This window comes from Physella acuta, unplaced genomic scaffold (genome assembly GCF_028476545.2).
Source record: "Physella acuta isolate Inbredline_101_S28 unplaced genomic scaffold, ASM2847654v3 ptg000018l, whole genome shotgun sequence".
NCBI lineage: Eukaryota > Metazoa > Mollusca > Gastropoda > Physidae > Physella > Physella acuta.
Genome location: NW_026731538.1, coordinates 417,761 through 437,225, shown reverse-complemented (window position 1 = coordinate 437,225; position 19,465 = coordinate 417,761). Strand labels below are relative to the sequence as shown.

Below are 19,465 nucleotides of genomic sequence, written 5' to 3'. Positions count from 1 at the left end.
TGAAGCATGATCCTCATTTAAATTCTATATCTGACAGGTGAGTTTAGCACTATACGCTATTTTCTTCACTGGAACTAACTCTAGTCATGTACCCATATGAGTTTTCTCCCATGTTCGTTTAAAGAAATATCATGAATAATTACACTGAAAGAGGAGCTACTCTGTTAAATTACACAAACAAATATAACACAGTTATCCCCCTTTGACCTTTGACTCAGTACACATAACTAAATTCTAATGCGCTCAGGTCCTTTATCTTTGTCGACCACCAAAGATTATTAAAACATGTCATTAGACTGATCAACTAAATACTTGGAAGTAGATTTTGACCTGGATAAGGAACACGATGTAGACATGTAGCTGATTATACACGGATTAGACTAAGATGACAGTAGTTTAAAATGCTCAAAACGTAGTGTGGGATAGAACCCAAAACTTGCTGGAAACCAGAGTTGTGAGCACCAAAGTAAAGTAAAAAGACACATGCATACATTAATATGCGTAAGCGTTTTATTAAAAAATCTAAAATATTAATTTTACAATACACACGCTATAATCACTATCTGATATTATACATACAACAACTATGAAAAACATTTATAACAATAAGCTTTTAAATGAACTGAAAATAGAAAATAAAACAAAATTCGCTTTTTAAATAAAAATAATCGTCACTAAAATATTAGGAGATTTCATAAGCGACGAAATCGCTGCATTAGACGTCTGTCTAAATTTAGTTTAATTGCCACAAACCCAAAAGTAATATATCAAGCTTACAAAAAAAAAAAAAAAAAAAAATCTAATAATTTAACAAACATTATAAACTTTAAAAAAAACCCTTCAAAAAGGCTTAAAAATAAAATGTAGACTACGTATATATGTGTGAGTGTATGTTTGTGTGTGTGTTTGTGTTTGTGTGTGGATGCATTCCGCTGTAATTGACATAACATGTGTGCTAGTAATAAGCGTAAATTAGTGTCTTTGGTGGTTATACAATCCACACATGCGCACTGCACATCATCATATGTGTATGATATTGCATGATTTTACATATATGTAAAATTAGTAAGTGGAGTAGGGACAACCTAAAGCAAGTCGACGAACCACAGAATGGACAGACTCATCAAAGTGACGATACTTTCTGTGAAAAAAACAACAACCGACATATTTATTCATAAGTAAAAGGATGAATGGTAGGAGTTTAGGAACATTGCAATAAAAAATAGTAGAAATAAATGAGAGAATGATACCATGGAGACGAAGCTAGAATAATGATGGGAATTTGACTACACAATCCCTTTGTTCTACTGTACGAAAAAACAACAGACGAACTCTACCTCATCTGCTCAACTGACAGTCAGTTTGTGTAGGGTAATCTTAATTTGTATATTTTACTGCAACTATTTCTGATACTGGCAAGTGCCCACTCAGGCATTTGTTGTATTCTGGCAAGTGTTTATTTGGGAAAACTTCCATCGGGGAACAGCATTCGGGCTAGAATGTTCCTGGAATTTGTCAAAGACCCATTAGATATATGTTAGGCCTAGGACTAAGGCTAGGGCTTGGGCTGGGGCTAAGGTTAGGGTAAGGGTAAGGGTAAGGGTAAGGGTTAGGGCTAGGGCTAGGGCTAGGGCTAGGGCTAGGGCTAGGGCTAGGGCTAGGGCTAGGGCTAGGGCTAGGGCTAGGGCTAGGGCTAGGGCTAGGGCTAGGGCTAGGGCTAGGGCTAGGGCTAGGGCTAGGGCTAGGGCTAGGGCTAGGGCTAGGGCTAGGGCTAGGGTTTATCGACCAAGGTTGTTCTGAACCACTAAACAACATCTCACCTAAACCAAGAGACGACGCAACTGAACCATAGTCCCGGTCAAACGATTCGTTGAACATGAGCGCCATCCCGTTGACGTGGTGCAGCTCGATGTGACAGTGCATGAACCACACGCCGGGGTTGTCGGCCCTGATACGGATCACAGCGTACCTGAAGTCAGGGGATATAATCATGAAGTAGGGGCGTAATCACATAGAAACTTAGAAACTGGCATAGTCATAATTTAGAAAACGTAATCATAAATAAGGGAACATAATCATAAAATAGGGGACTTAATCATTAGGCATGGGACGTAATAATGAAGTATATGTCATCATCAAATAGCAGCGATCATAATCATGAGGCATGGGAAATAATTAATCAAGGGACATAATCTTGAAACATGGAAAAATAATCAATAAAGAGACGTAATCGTGAAGCAAGTCAAAATAAGCAGGCAGTGGAGATGATCATAAAAACATGTGCCAGTTAGCACAGCTGCCCTTTGTAGGGGTACAGATAACAAATGCCTTATAGAATAAAATAATGAAATAAAAAATCTACCCTCCGCTTGGTACAATAATAGTGTCCTTTATTGGGGGATAATCCAGTTCAATTCCCTCAATATTGTTACCTCCCCATGATGAGTTAGCCCAAAATGCCTTGTTACAGAAACTGTTTTCAAGTGAGGAGTTACGTGTACAGTTGATGTCCGTGTTTTCTCCCAAAAATAAACCTTAAATAATATACAATACAAACCTTTAAACAATATACAATATAAACCATAAACAATATACAATATAAACCAAAAACAATATACAATATAAACCTAAAACAATATATAATATAAACCTAAAACAATATAGAAAATAAACCTAAAACAATATATAGTATAAACCTAAAACAATATACAAAATAAACCTAAAAATATACGATTTTGGTCATTCCTTCCATTAAGTTGCACCGTAAAATTAAACATGTATAATAATTAGCAGGTTTTCTACTAGGTTAGATCGCTGAGTAGAACATTACAATCAGCTCAGTGATTTGCTTGTTTCTGTAACGCCCTGATAGGTAACCCAATATCATTGTGTCACTCTCCAAATCTCAACCAGGGTTTTCTTGACGCGCTTCTTGTATTTTCCATTGAAGATTTCATGCCATGGCCTCTCTTGTTATGTATGGTAGTTGGCGTCCGAATGGTTAGGCAAGCCCATGTTCATTTCGTCTACAATACGTCTTTGATTTGTTCACTGTCACAGTTGTATTAGTTTATGGCAACGTTTAATTTCTTGGAAGACATTGTGTTTATTTACTGAATAGTTTTTCTTCCAGTACATATTTTAGAATCTTTTTTAAAAAACTTTGTATTCTTATAGAAAAAGAATTCGTCATTTGAAAGCAGATCTTAATTTATATCGTTTCAGCAAATTTGTAACTGCGCATGCGTGGCTTTTCCGTCAAAACGTTCACATTCTTCTAACAAGAATAGTTTACCTCGTATACATTGCTTATAAAGTATTAATACTATTTAATACACTCTGTAAGTGTTGAAGATACATTTTCTGTTGATATACGTATCACTTGTAGAGGATCACAGTGGATTTAATATTTACGAGCCGGCCCGCGGCATAACATACGCCGCTATTTAGTTGTTTCTAATTTTCAATAATTCATAATTTGTGAATTCGACAGTACCAACGCTGACACTGAAAATATTTCTTTAAAACACTATAAGTAGCTCGTTAAGGACCATAACCCCCCCCCCCCCCCTTCCTTCCCTCCCCCCTCCTCCCCCCCCCCCCCCCCTTACGTTTAAAATCGTTGGCTCTGCTTGTAAACATTTAGAGTGAACACAGCTCACTAAAACCATGTAGGGGTGGGGAGGTAGGGAGAGCGTTTGCAGCTTGTTTTCTAACGGCTCGAAGAAGAGAATTATATATATAGATATTGGCGTTTCAATATTCAACCCCCCCCCCCCAAAAGCGTAATGTGTAGCGTAAAGAACTCAATAAAATAACGAAACCTGTTTTTTCGTCGAACTTAGGATATCCCATTTTGACGAGGTAAAAGGAGTGACCATGTAAATGTATGGGGTGAGTCCAGCCCTTTCCTACTCCTTTGTTGAGTAAAATCAGTTGATAGGTTGCGTTATGCTAGTTTCAAATTAAGATAGAAAAATATGTTACAAATGGTATACTAATTGATACTTGATTAAATATTTTAAAATACTCTCTCAAGATATTTCTTACAGTTATCGTGGCAAGCGGGGTTGCACAGGTGTTTTTTTTTTACCCTGAGGTTGATGCTAAATACAGTTGCAGAAATTTTTTACCTTGAGGCTAAAGGTACAGTTACAGATGTTACTTACCTTGATGCTGTAGGTATAGCAACATATGTTTCTTTAATTGAGGTTGATACTGTAGTACAGTTACAGATATTTCTTACCGTGAGGTTGATGTTGTATGTACAGTTACAGATGTTTCTTACCTCTAGGCTCATACTGTAGGTACAGTTACAGATGTTACATACCTTAAGGTTGATGCTGTAGGTACAGTTACAGATGTTACTTACCTTGATGCTGTAGGTACAGTTACAGATGTTTCTTACCTTGAGGCTGATGCTGTAGGTACAGTTATAGATGTTACTTACCTCGAGGCTGATACTGTATGTACAGTTACAGATGTTACTTACCTCTAGGCTGAGACTGTATGTACAGTTACAGATGTTACTTACCTCTAGGCTCATACTGTAGGTACAGTTACAGATGTTACTTACCTCTAGGCTCATACTGTAGGTACAGTTACAGATGTTACATACCTTAAGGTTGATGCTGTAGGTACAGTTACAGATGTTACTTACCTTGATGCTGTAGGTACAGTTACAGATGTTACTTACCTCTAGGCTGATACTGTATGTACAGTTACAGATGTTACTTACCTCTAGGCTCATACTGTAGGTACAGTTACAGATGTTACATACCTTAAGGTTGATGCTGTAGGTACAGTTACAGATGTTACTTACCTTGAGGCTGATGCTGTAGGTACAGTTACAGATGTTACTTACCTCTAGGCTGATACTGTATGTACAGTTACAGATGTTACTTACCTCTAGGCTGATACTGTATGTACAGTTACAGATGTTACTTACCTCTAGGCTCATACTGTAGGTACAGTTACAGATGTTACATACCTTAAGGTTGATGCTGTAGGTACAGTTACAGATGTTACTTACCTTGATGCTGTAGGTACAGTTACAGATGTTACTTACCTCTAGGCTGATACTGTATGTACAGTTACAGATGTTACTTACCTCTAGGCTCATACTGTAGGTACAGTTACAGATGTTACATACCTTAAGGTTGATGCTGTAGGTACAGTTACAGATGTTACTTACCTTGAGGCTGATGCTGTAGGTACAGTTACAGATGTTTCTTACCTTGAGGCCGATGCTGTAGGTACAGTTACAGATGTTACTTACCTCTAGGCTGATACTGTATGTACAGTTACAGATGTTACTTACCTATAGGCTGATACTGTATGTACAGTTACAGATGTTACTTACCTCTAGGCTGATACTGTATGTACAGTTACAGATGTTACTTACCTCTAGGCTGATACTGTATGTACAGTTACAGATGTTACTTACCTCTAGGCTGATACTGTATGTACAGTTACAGATGTTACTTACCTCTAGGCTGATACTGTATGTACAGTTACATATGTTACTTACCTCTAGGCTGATACTGTATGTACAGTTACAGATGTTACTTACCTCTAGGCTGATACTGTATGTACAGTTACAGATGTTTCTTACCTTGAGGCTGATGCTACAGTTACAGATGTTACTTACCGTGAGGTTGATTTTGTATGTACAGTTACAGATGTTAATTACCTTAAGGTTGATGCTGTATGTACAGTTACACAACTCCTCCTCTCCACACTGGTCAGGTTTGCAGTAGCTGGTCACATTTTTGGGGTCATCTAGTGCGACCACAGAGGGAAACTGTAACAGACAAAAAACAAAAACTCGCACTTTCAAAACTTTTTCTTATGCGCCTAATTCCGTCTATGTATAATAATTAAACTATTTATTTACAATTATCTAACTTCAAAAACTATTTTTTCTTCATACAATAATCTTATTAATTTCAAGCAGTCTTATTTAAAACATTCCCTAATTAAACAAAATATATAACAACATTAATAAATGAAAATAATCCTCACTTATTTTGCATTACCGTATCTGCATTGTGTAACACCTCCAAATTTAATTTTTAAAAATATAATTTTTTCATTGTTTAAGTTAAGATATTTATAAATCGAACTCAGGCACCATTATTTTTACTTTCTCGTATATACGAAGTATAGAGAAAGTATTGTAACCGTGCAAAAAAAAAACGAGAATTTTACAAATCTCGACGTTTTACACCTCACTGATACGGAAAAACATAATTTTGTAATCTTGTCCGTATGTCTGTGTGTCTGTCTGTGTGTCTGTCTGTGTGTAAACACGATAACTTGAGTACCGTTACAGCTAGGTTTATGAAATTTCATATATAGGTATTTTATCAAAATCGTAGATCCATATCAACTTTTGAGCGATTTCCAATAACCGGAAGTGGTACTTTTCATACTTTGAATTTTTCCAAAGCCTAAAACTTGAGTACTATTTCGGATAGATAAATGAAATTTCACATGTAAGTGAAAGATCTAATTCTCTACCTTCTTTTTAATTTTGAGTAATTTCCGTTGACCGGAAGTACTAATTGACGCAATTCCCGATTTCTAAAAAACGCATGTAAATTTATAAAGTACTAATAATATTGCGCACATTATTATGCACATTTTGTTTTGGCGTTCGCTTGGTGCGCAATTCTTTTTTTATGAGATTTTATTCTATTTTTAAAATTTTAAGTAATTAAAAATCATGTCTATATTCCGAGTTATATAAGAATATTCGAGAAAGTTTAGTGGAGATCACTCCCGGTTTATTTAAAATAAAATAATAAAATTATACATTTACATATAAAATAATACATAATCTCATATCGTTTTTGGCTTTTTTCTACGCTTTGACAAGGTCGTCAAATACCTCAAACCTGCGACCATTGACGGACCCAGGAACGTAGTCTCCGGTCCCCGGGAAAGCGAAGTTTAGGAAAATCTCCTCGATTTTATCCTTAGAGTCTCTAGCCGGTGGATAGTTGAGGCTGAAGGATTGGATCTGGTCGAAGTTGATGCAAGTTTTGTAATCTAGTAGGGGGAAGTAAGAGAAGGGACAGTTGAGCACTCTACATCTGATGAGGACAAATTTAAATAGATGAGAATTTTCACTTACATTGTTGTAACAATTGTTATAAATATTTTACCAAAATGTTTGGAAATTAAAGTTTTAAATATATAATTATAAAAAAAAACTAAATTTAACAACGATAGAAAAAAAAATGAATTTTTTATTTTCATTTAATGTTAGTCAAAATGGATGCAAATATTTGGAAATCTGCATGAACTTTAGTTGTCTTAACGAGCAGAGTTAAGTAAAATCAATTATGCAATACTGTTAACAAATACTTATAATCATATTATTAATATTTTTTATTTATTTTATACGTATTAGTAATAATGTGTTTTTTTAAAAATAAAATTTCAAAAATATTGTTTTAAGAACTAGTTCCACTAAAACGAAAACGACCTTAATTTTAAGATGTTAGTTTAGCATTAATTAAAAATAAAACATTCATGCCAAATGTTTGCGGTGCGCAATTAGCCATTGGCGCTTTTTCTCAAAAGCGCAATCTTCCAATGCGCAATTTTCCGTAGGCGCACTATTTCAAACGCAAAATATCCCCACTAGTTTTTCGTATTAGGACTACTTACATATCAGTTCTCGTGCATAACCTAGGCGATGTGTATGGGTCGCGATCTGTCGCTCCTTTGTATCTAAGAATAGCCCAGCCTGTGGTGACTGTGTTGTTCTCTAGCGTCTGGATCCTGATCCAGTAGTTGTCTAAATTGTCTGCAAGAGTTCGTACGATAAAGTCGTACCGTTCCCCAGGGTTGATGATAAGGGCGTCCACCAGTTGTGGGCGGATGGGGTAGCTGGGGACAGATACATTGTAGATTAGAAGGGGAAGGGTGGTGGGTGGATGGCGTAGATACATTGTAGATTAGAAGGGGAATGGCGGTAAGTGGATGGCGTAGATACATTGTAGATTTGAAGGGTGGTGGGTGGATGGCGTAGATACATTGTAGATTAGAAGGGAATAGTCTTGGGCAATGGCGTAGATACATTGGGAATGGTGGTGGGTGGATGGCGTAGTTGGGGATAGATACATTGTAAATTAGAAGGGGAATGGTGGTGGGTGGATGGCGAAGATATATTGGAAATAAGAAGGGGATTGTTATTGAAGTAAAACAAAATGGAAAATGTAACTCTGTTTCTACAGTTTCTGTTGGTATCATTGTAAAGGTTAATGCTTTTTTGAGAGTAGTGGTTAGGGTCAGGGCTAGGGTCAAGTTTAGGGTCATGGTTAAGGTCAGGGTTAGGGTTACAGTTAGAGTTATGACTCTATTATTGACTGAAGCTTCTATAGACCCTGTATCCAGCTTTATGAGCACCACATTATCTCTGAACTCAGTTCTTAGACTATTTGTTATAGTAATTGTATTCACGCAACAATTTAACGTACTGTTAAATAATTAACAAACTTCTTCTTTCGTCGTTATTAATTTTAATGTTCGACGGAATTTGTTCCAAGAACAGACTACAATGCCGCAGTTGTTTGATTTTGGAGTTGTCTCTCCTAGAAGAGTGGCTGTCCCCATCTAACGAGCCTCATCTGCCCGAGTCTTAGAACTCGAGATTTTTAAGTTTAGCATCCATGAGCCAACCCTAATAAATTAACCATCAACGAAAAACAAAAACAAAAACAAAAAACATAATCTATCCGTGATTTTTGTTTTATAGAGAATAAATTGGCAAAAGTGTCTAGAACTTTTGTTTAAAGGACTAGAATAAGTTGTTTTGTTGGGTACTTTAAGTAGATGTTTTCGAACGTCCTCGGGAACTTCCCGATTGGTGATTTAGATTCCAACATTTCAACTAACTGTTTTATCACTCATTCAGGCTTGTTTTATAGCCACAATAATAGACATATGCTCACCCAGTATTGTAAAATCTACTCACTTATTTTATTTATCAAGGGAAAATTGTCAGCCGCCCCCCTCCTTCTCATCTCCTCCTCTAAAACACTTTCACATTAAAAACACATGTACACATGACAGAGAGGTTTAACCTTTGACCTTACTCACCCATCACTGGCCACTACCTCAAAGGGATGTATGTCAATGGACACAATGAGAGGGTAGTTATTGGCAGCACTGATCACCCTAAACCTAGTGACATTAAGTAAATCTTAAACATTGTCAATCGACACAATGAAAGGGTAGTTATTGGCAGCACTGATCACCCTAAACCTAGTGACATTAAGTAAATCTTAAACATTGTCAATGGACACAATGAAAGGGTAGTTATTGGCAGCACTGATCACCCTAAACCTAGTGACATTAAGTAAATCTTAAACATTGTCAATCGACACAATGAAAGGGTAGTTATTGGCAGCACTGATCACCCTAAACCTAGTGACATTAAGTAAATCTTAAACATTGTCAATGGACACAATGAAAGGGTAGTTATTGGCAGCACTGATCACCCTAAACCTAGTGACATTAAGTAAATCTTAAACATTGTCAATCGACACAATGAAAGGGTAGTTATTGGCAGCACTGATCACCCTAAACCTAGTGACATTAAGTAAATCTTAAACATTGTCAATCGACACAATGAAAGGGTAGTTATTGGCAGCACTGATCACCCTAAACCTAGTGACATTAAGTAAATCTTAAACATTGTCAATGGACACAATGAAAGGGTAGTTATTGGCAGCACTGATCACCCTAAACCTAGTGACATTAAGTAAATCTTAAACATTGTCAATGGACACAATGAAAGGGTAGTTATTGGCAGCACTGATCACCCTAAACCTAGTGACATTAAGTAAATCTTAAACATTGTCAATGGACACAATGAAAGGGTAGTTATTGGCAGCACTGATCACCCGAAACCTATCGAAATTTGGAAGTAAATCTTAAACATCTATGAATTAAAGATTGTTGATATGTTAATTACCTTAAAATATTAAGTAAAATATAATTAATAGGTGGCCTATTTAGATATTTTATATTTTTGAATAAAACTTCCATGGAATCAATAGTGTCAATATATCGGTGATATAAAACTAATCAAATTTAATACAAATAATATCTTGTGCCAATTATTGATCATTTACTAAACCGAAACATATATAGAAACTATGTATTTAATTCACCAGATTAATACAATGTTTCGGTCAAATGCTCACCTGTATCTTTTGTAAGGCTCTACCTCATACACCGCCAACGGTGCTTTAGCATCGAATCGACCCTTCCCGTTCACAAGAATGGAATGAACTCTGAACATGCTACAAACAGAAGACATTTTCAAATGTGATTCACGATTGGAAACTGAAAATCGAATGCACTTTTTTAACATAATAAATATGCTACAAATCACACTGTGATGAAACAAAACACTTTAACGAATGCTGAATTGTTTCGTTAGATACGAGGTTTATAATTTATACCCGACTATTGTCTAGACACTAACCAACAGCTATGCAGGTAGAAATACAACACATAACCATTTCTAGCCAGAATTTTCACCTGAGTGTTACAGCCTGCATGTTAAACCCGTATACTCCTACACTACCAGATTTCTTAACAACAGCATTAATTAACCTTACCTGAACTTCCCACTATCAACTTATACTCCTAACCTGCCAGATTTCTTAACATCATAATTATTTAACCGGTACCTGAACTTTCCACCATCAACTTATACTCCTACCCTACCAGATGTTTTACCATAAAACTTATTTCACCGGTACCTGAACTTCCCACCGTCGAAGGATGTACTGGGTGGTATTCTTTGCTTGTTTTCGTACACCCCAAACTGCATCTTGAAGTACGTGGTGTCGCCGACCATGAAATGGTTCCAGTCCTAACATATAAACCACTTTACTTCAAATACACTTACATAAATAATGATGAACCAACTCATTTTTATAAGCTTTTGTTTAGTTTATAATATTTGTTCGTTAGTTGATTTTGTTGTTTATTTGTTGTTTATTTGTGGGTTTGTTTTTCGTTTGTTTTAATTCGCTTTTGTTTGTTTTTAGTTTCTGGGTATTTGAGAAATAATCTTGTAACTTTATTTTAACCGACTAGATTTAACAGGCAGAAGAAAAAGAAATCTAAAAAATCCTTCTTAAAAACAGCTTTTAAATGTGCTGCTAAATAAAGATAGATTAAAACCAACTTGCTTTCTTTAACAAAAGCATTAGTCGTTCATAAGATACCTTACCTATTTCAGCGACTAATCTTTTATTAGCAAAAGCTAGTTTATTTCTTTTTAATATTTACATTTTCAGTACATTAAAAAACTGATAATTACAAAGTTACATTACTATAAAGGTGCATTATTATAAAGGTGCATTATTATAAAGGTGCATTATTATAAAGGTGCATTATTATAAAGGTGCATTATTATAAAGGTGCATTATTATAAAGGTGCATTATTATAAAGGCACCAGGTAAATTCGCAAAACCATCTAGATGTACCTACCTGTAGTATCATAACAAACTCCGGGTCCCTGGTGACGACCTTGGCCCTGATGATGAAGGCACCAAACAGACCCGAGGAGAGCTGGGTCCCCATGTGTGAGTGGTACCAGAACGTGCCTATAGGGCTGGCCTTGAACTTGTACGTGAACTCTGACCCGGGCAGTATTGGGAGCTGGAATGTTTCAAATGCAAACGTTTTATTTAGACGACTCCAAAAAAAAAGGTTTGCAATAAGTACACACATACACATAACACACTCACATAAATCTATATTACACACACACACACACATATATATATATATATATATATATATATATATATATATATATATATATATATATATATATATATATATATATATATATATATATATATATATATATATATATATATATATATATATATATATATATATATATATATATATATATATATATATATATATATATATATATAATAAAGCAATAAGATTTATGCTGTGGTAAAAACAAGTCTTACCTGTGTGACGAAGGGCACCCCGTCCATCCAGGGAGTCTTCACCTGGTGGAGACCGTGCCAGTGGACCGTGACGGCGTCGCTGATCAAATCGTTCCTCACGTGAACTGTAATCGTCTGGCCCTCATACACCTGGGTGACGGATAAATGAGCGAATTAATTCAGACATAGGTAGTGATTAGTTAGAGATTTCCATTAGAGCTAAATGTGGTTTTGTAAGATTTAATTAAAAAGTAAGTAGCGAGGGGGGGGGGGGGCGGAATGCGGACCATTTAGGGGGGTGACACCAAGGCAAAATATATCAAAATATATAGAGAAACATTTGAAAGGGGGGTGCAATTCGAAACTTTGAGGGGGGGGGGGGTGCAAAATCGAAAATTTGTCCCCGGGAAGTGTCGCTACGCCTCTGGGGGTGACACCGTTAAGTGCCGCACCGGGTGACACTGAGTGTAGGGATTGTGAAAGAATTATCCACTATATTGAATTTCTCCTAATTCGAACAACTAAATGCTTTGCCCCCTCCCCTAAATACAGAAAAAATGTAATTTTAAAAATATGTCTGGGGCTTTTCTTCACAAAGTATGCACACAACAAGGGACGTGGTCTGGCACTAGCAGGCATTATCCTGCTGACCTCCTCACCTCTATGGGAGGGCCGGGCATCGTCCCATTAGCCGTGATGACCAGTAAAGGATCCATAAAGGCATCAGCGGTGATGACTTTCTCAGAATCGACCTTGAGCGTGGGGTTGATGAATATCTGACCGTCTTTAGGGTAGACAAGCTCCTTGCCGTACATCATGGTCAGCTTCTGCTCGATGACCAGCCAAAACTCGCATCTGTCGTCTGTCATCAGACATTCGCTTGCTGCATATTGCGTGAGGCATGCTACGAAGACCACTATCCACGGAGTTCTGTATGAACGTGAGGAGAGGAAGATGGTGACCGTAGATACAGTTAGGACAGTAGATGTAGACAACTTTAGTACGATGAACGTGAGGAGAGGAAGGTGGTGATCGTTGATACAGTTAGGACAGTAGATGTAGACAACTTTAATACGATGAACGTGAGGAGAGGAAGGTGGTGATCATTGATACAGTTAGGACAGTAGATGTAGACAACTACTTAATACGATAAAAATCAATTTTTACGAATAAAACGACGAACAGATACGATCTTCATTTGAACAAAATCAATTTCACAATAATAAAACCTAATAAAGCGGAAGTGAGCTCTCCTAAACTTTCTGAAACATCTATCTATCTATATACTACTAAAAGTCAAGTTTGTTTACATGTTTGAATATTTATTTGTTTGTCTGATTTACTATATCAAATGGTTCTACTCATCGTGGAGAGCTGTAAAATAGTATGTAAGTAGAGAACAATTTTTGTTTTAAGACAGACTGTTAATCACAAATTTATTTAAAGACGTTAATTAATTTATTGATTTATTCATAGGTAGTTTAACCATATTTTTTTTAAAAGATTAGAAAAACCACTAGAGTCGACGAAACAGTGACGTCACATTCAAAAGTTTAACGCGTTCTAAATCTAATTTTCTGTCGGCCATAACTTTAACAATACGTCCGTTTGCTGTTTTTATTACGTTCCAACACTTATATAAATTTGCAACTGTCTTTTTCATTTAGTTTTACAATAAATTTCTCTACAATCTGACCAAGAAAGTTATTTATAGATCTATCATGTGGCCAATCAAGTTATTTATAGATCTAGATCTAGAATCTAGGTCAAACAAAAGATTAATTAGATACATACCAAAGATTAAGTAAATAAAAATACAATCCATTTTATAATCATAATACATTTTTAGCCCTTAAATACTTGATATAAATCTTTGTGTCATATCTATCTAGATCTAGATTCTAGAATTTCTAGATTCTAGATCTAGTCTAGATCTAGCAAGAGTTACGCAAATAGATCTAGATCTAGATCTAGCTAGATCTACTAGATTCTAGACTTAAGCAAACGAGTCGTAGAATCTAGATCTATACTAGATCTAGATAAATTTAGACCTTCTTTATTTTATATAAATCTTTGTTTGGCTAATTTCAGATAAAATTTAATTTGAAAGTTACTACTACTCTAGACTTAGATCTAGATCTATGCGCGTAACTCAAGTTGCATAAGGAAACTCAAAGTATTAAAGTATAGTATAAAAATTCATCTGTGACGTCACGAGTAAATAGCTACGTTGTTAGTGTAATCGGCTCTCTTGCTGGTGGCACAGGTTCTAGACCAATACGTCAATGATAATTTTTTTTTTCAATTTTTATTTTATTTTTTTTAGATGTGAATGATAAAGTTGCCTATCTGAACTTGGCGGAATACAGGGCAGGTGAAGTAGAGTTCATCTGTTTCTTTGTCCTAAGCATATGAAGGGATAGTGGGGTCAGAGACATGCTCGGCTGGAATCGTTTTTGAACCGATTAAAACATGTTGTCTGAGACTTGGCGGGTCACTGGGCAGGTGAAGTAGAGTTGAGTAGGTCACCTGTGACGTCAGTATATGAAGGGATAATCCGAAATCGGTGTTTTCGGTGTTTTTAAAAGATAAAAAACATATTTTTTAATGTGGGGTCTGTTTTTTTTTGTGACGATAAGTGACACTGCAGTAGCGTAGCGAGGGGGGGGGGAACATATGTCCCCGTGCGCCGACCTTAGGGGGGCGCCAAAATGGGTTGGAAAAATAAATTGAAAGGTTGAGTGGGGTACAAATCGAAATCTTGAGGGGGGTGGGTGCACATCAAGTTTGAGGGGGGGGGGTTGCAAATCGAAAAGTTTGTCCTCGGGCGCCGGTAAGGGTCGCTACGCCTCTGAGTGACAGACGTGATGTTTTTTTGATAGATGACCCCCGAAACCAACAGTTATCCAACGGATGACGGGTAGTCTAGTTCTTAAATAAAAGTAAAATTTGGGATGAAAATACCAGTGTAATCGGGGGATTAAAAATTGGGATGAAAATACCAGTGTATTCGGGATATAAAAAAATTGAAACTTATGATAGAACTTTTCGTTTGTTACGAAAATACATAGAATGATAATATGGTTAAAATACTTGTGTTCAAATGTTTGTAGACATTGAGTAAAGAACCACTGGAAATCACTCAAAAGTAAATGGTTCATTACTTATAGGCCTATATGAAATGTCTTCCACCTTACGTAAACGATATTCAAGTTATCGGTATTTTAGAAACTGGAAATAGAGTATGTAGGGAGCCTACCATTTCCCGATATTGGGCGTCCCTCAAAAATTAAACGCAATATAAGTATAACTTCTTATGCATGTGTGTGAAATTTGGTCTGCCCAACCGACGTGTAGTGCTTTCCTAAAGCGCGATTAATAAAAGGTGCTAAAAAAAAAAGCACCACTGACGCTATGCCTGGCTAGTCTTTGTTGAATTTTCAAAAAAATAAAATTAAATTTAAAGTGAAGGGAACTTAGTGGAAGAAACAAAATGGCGATGTTATGTTTAGATAATAAACACTATAATTTGTAGGCCTAGCCTATTTTAATACTTAAAAAATAAAATTCGAATCAACTTGCCGACGACAAACATGTCTAACTTCAAATTAAATTCATTTTGAACAAATCCTTTGATTAGCCACGCTATAACCTAATCAATTTTATTTAAATTATCTATAGAAGTAGGCCTTTACCTTTAAAACCCTCACATGGTAACTCAAGCAACTAGCAGTGATAAAATGCGAGCCAACAAGCTAATAAAACCAGGTTAATAGAGTGCAATTTAAAAAAAAAAACGTTTCTTTTTTTACATATAAATTATCATGAAACTTGACGTATGAACGTCATAACTGATATAAGCACATGCGTCTAGCAATATGACCATAGACGTCCGCCAACTTTAAATATATGACTGACAATAGTGACCCTATGTTGTAGACAGCAATGACAATAGACGTAAAACAACACTGATAGTATAAGAAACAGCACGCCATAGGGTGTATGCATCTGACATTGTAAAAGCCAGTATACAATTTACTCGATTTGTCAGGAAAAAAAAAACAACTAACTAGTCTACATTAAATTACAAAATAAGATTTAAGCCTTACTCCATATCCAAAGCGCTCGACCAATATGTTCGCCAATACGAATACAAAAATATATCCAGTTAGAGTACACTTTCTAAGAAAACCTGACTGCCCGAATGAGTTGTTGGTTATTTATCTTGCAAAACTGTGTCCAGGAATCGTGACTAAACCATCTGCTTCTTCCCCCTTCCCCCCCCCCCCCCACTGCGGGGCATTCTATTAATCAATGCTGAATGCACAACAGCATAATACCTCAAGGTGATATTTTCACTTTCTATAATAACACGCCAAAACCGCACGGGAAAAGTGATATTTTTTTTTCGGCTTCACTCCGGCTTAAGACGACAGATTGAATATTCAATTTGAGCAGTTGAAGATGTTGATTTTTTAACAATTTAGACCTTTCGCAGGGTGGGGAATAATGGGAGGGGGAGGGGTCCTGTGTTGGGAGGGGGAGGAGGGTCTGTGTTGGGGAGGAGGGTCTGTGTTGGGAGGGGGGAGAGGGTCTGTGTTGGGAGGGGGGAGTAGGGTCTGTGTTGGGAGGGGGGAGTAGGGTCTGTGTTGGGAGGGGGAGTAGGGTCTGTGTTGGGAGGGGGAGTAGGGTCTGTGTTGGGAGGGTGAGAAAAATCTGTGTTGGGAGGGGAAGAAGGTCTCTGTTGGGAGGGTGAGAAAAATCTGTGTTGGGAGGGGGAGTAGGGTCTGTGTTGGGGAGGAGGGTCTGTGTTGGGGAGTAGGGTCTGTGTTGGGGAGGAGGGTCTGTGTTGGGAGGGGAAGAGGGTCTGTGTTGGGAGGGGGAGTAGGGTCTCTGTTGGGAGGGGGAGAAAATCTGTGTTGGGAGGGGGAGTAGGGTCTGTGTTGGGGAGGAGGGTCTGTGTTGGGAGGGGGAGTAGGGTCTGTGTTGGGGAGGAGGGTCTGTGTTGGGAGGGGGAGTAGGGTCTGTGTTGAGAGGGGGGAGAAAATCTGTGTTGGGAGGGGGAGTAGGGTCTGTGTTGGGGAGGAGGGTCTGTGTTGGGAGGGGGAGTAGGGTCTGTGTTGGGAGGGGGAGTAGGGTCTGTGTTGAGAGGGGGGAGAAAATCTGTGATGGGAGGGGGAGTAGGGTCTGTGTTGGGGAGGAGGGTCTGTGTTGGGAGGGGGAGAAAATCTGTGTTGGGAGGGGGAGTAGGGTCTGTGTTGGGAGGGGGAGTAGGGTCTGTGTTGAGAGGGGGGAGAAAATCTGTGATGGGAGGGGGAGTAGGGTCTGTGTTGGGGAGGAGGGTCTGTGTTGGGAGGGGGAGAAAATCTGTGTTGGGAGGGGGAGTAGGGTCTGTGTTGGGAGGGGGAGTAGGGTCTGTGTTGAGAGGGGGGAGAAAATCTGTGATGGGAGGGGGAGTAGGGTCTGTGTTGGGGAGGAGGGTCTGTGTTGGGAGGGGGAGAAAATCTGTGTTGGGAGGGGGAGTAGGGTCTGTGTTGGGAGGGGGAGTAGGGTCTGTGTTGAGAGGGGGGAGAAAATCTGTGATGGGAGGGGGAGTAGGGTCTGTGTTGGGGAGGAGGGTCTGTGTTGGGAGGGGGAGAAAATCTGTGTTGGGAGGGGGAGTAGGGTCTGTGTTGGGAGGGGGAGTAGGGTCTGTGTTGAGAGGGGGGAGAAAATCTGTGATGGGAGGGGGAGTAGGGTCTGTGTTGGGAGGGGGAGTAGGGTCTGTGTTGAGAGGGGGGAGAAAATCTGTGATGGGAGGGGGAGTAGGGTCTGTGTTGGGGAGGAGGGTCTGTGTTGGGAGGGGGAGAAAATCTGTGTTGCGAGGGGGAGTAGGGTCTGTGTTGGGAGGGGGAGAAAATCTGTGTTGGGAGGGGGAGTAGGGTCTGTGTTGGGAGGGGGAGAAAATCTGTGTTGGGAGGGGGAGTAGGGTCTGTGTTGGGAGGGGGAGTAGGGTCTCTGTTGGGAGGGGGAGTAGGGTCTGTGTTGGGAGGGGGAGTAGGGTCTCTGTTGGGAGGGGGAGAAAATCTGTGTTGGGAGGGGGAGTAGGGTCTGTGTTGGGAGGGGGAGTAGGGTCTCTGTTGGGAGGGGGAGTAGGGTCTGTGTTGGGGAGGAGGGTCTGTGTTGGGGAGGAGGGTCTGTGTTGGGAGGAGGAGAAAAATCTGTGTTGGGAGGTTTCTTAGCTCTGTCTCAAGGTCAGGGACTAACATTAAAACACTTTTGGCACGTTAGCTTTCTGAAAAAAGAATGTAACTTCTTTTGTGTCTCTCTATAGCTTTTCATGCAAGGAAAGGGTGAATTGGGGAGGGGGGGGGGTTACAGTTTGGCTATTCTTATGCTAAACATTATTGACAACAACAACTGGCCGGAAAACGTCAATAGGAAGTGTAAAAAAAGTGAGTTTATGAGTTACAAACGCAACCGAACAACTTGGTGCTTTAAATTTTAGAATTAGTACACTGTTACTTTCAGGCATTTTATTCTACCACCTCTGCCCCCGAACAAAATAGAATTTAAATAGATAACATATACTTATACCAGTGTCCGTCGTCCCCTCCCCCTGTAGAAAAAAAAAACGTTGAAATAGTATGCATGAAACATTTTCTAAGTCCAATTAAAACTATTAGGGAAAGTTTAACGAAATTATCGTTTCTTTATTTCAAATAAGAATTTAAGAAGATGAAATATATTTAAAAAACCTGATTTGGTAAAGTTTCTAAGATAGATAATAATGTGAGTAAATAGCATAATTTATTCTGAAATAACTAGGCCTACAGTTAAATTGGCACAATCGAAAAATTCCGTCATCTTTCAAATTGTCGGGTCTTTGGTGTGCATGAGGCCATATTTAAAAATATCTTATTGCCTTTTCATTTCATTGTTAAAGTACATTCTTACACAAATGCAGTGTCCTCCCGCCTCCCCCCTTCTAGTACATTTCAAATGATTTTCTATCCATCAAGTTTCAAGTGACAGCTGTTTAGCAACATCAACAGCATTGAGTGTAAAAAGTCAGCTTGATCAGCTTAGTGTCAACAAGACGTTCTTTTTTATTCTGTCGTCTCCTACTACTGTGTCGCACACTCATACATACACTCAAACATATACATACACACATACACCTAATGTGATAGCTATGGTGTAAGGAGCCCATACCGGGCGCTTAACCAGAGGGTGCACCAACGACTTAGGAACAATGGAAAAAAAGTAGTACTAAAGTATAGAAAATGGATACATACACGGCCATACAAATTGATTTAATTAATTTCAACATCAATTGAACTGCAGCAAACTTCATATAATTTTACAAATATATTTGGGTAACAGATTGTACAAAATTCATTAAACAAAAATTCAATTGGTTACAATGTTAAGATATGACGCGACTAAATGAAACTAAAGCTGCTTGTCATTTTGTTCGTATGAT

The 19,465-nt window shown here is 38.1% G+C and overlaps 1 protein-coding gene across 1 annotated transcript; it reads right to left on the bottom strand.

Annotated features, from left to right (window-relative positions):
• Positions 1-843: 843 nt before the first annotated feature.
• On the bottom strand, positions 844-16,221 carry LOC131939263 (uncharacterized). The gene is made up of 14 exons (XM_059297470.1): positions 16,110-16,221; positions 12,660-12,930; positions 12,022-12,150; positions 11,522-11,692; positions 10,785-10,897; positions 10,221-10,319; positions 9,112-9,195; positions 7,678-7,899; positions 6,893-7,097; positions 5,693-5,803; positions 3,825-3,954; positions 2,363-2,534; positions 1,821-1,969; positions 844-1,141 (listed from the first exon to the last, which is right to left on the bottom strand). Exons 1-14 carry the CDS (start codon positions 16,112-16,114, stop codon positions 1,086-1,088), a joined length of 1,917 nt encoding a protein of 638 aa, XP_059153453.1. The 5' UTR covers positions 16,115-16,221; the 3' UTR covers positions 844-1,085.
• Positions 16,222-19,465: the final 3,244 nt, after the last annotated feature.

Excerpts from the sequence above, each read along its gene's own strand:
- LOC131939263 (XM_059297470.1), bottom strand. Across the intron at positions 11,693-12,021 it reads GGGTGCCCTTCGTCACACAG|CTCCCAATACTGCCCGGGTC; the intron begins GTAAGACTTGTT and ends GAAACATTCCAG. Across the intron at positions 3,955-5,692 it reads CATACAGCATCAACCTTAAG|CATAACGCAACCTATCAACT; the intron begins GTAATTAACATC and ends ATTTGAAACTAG.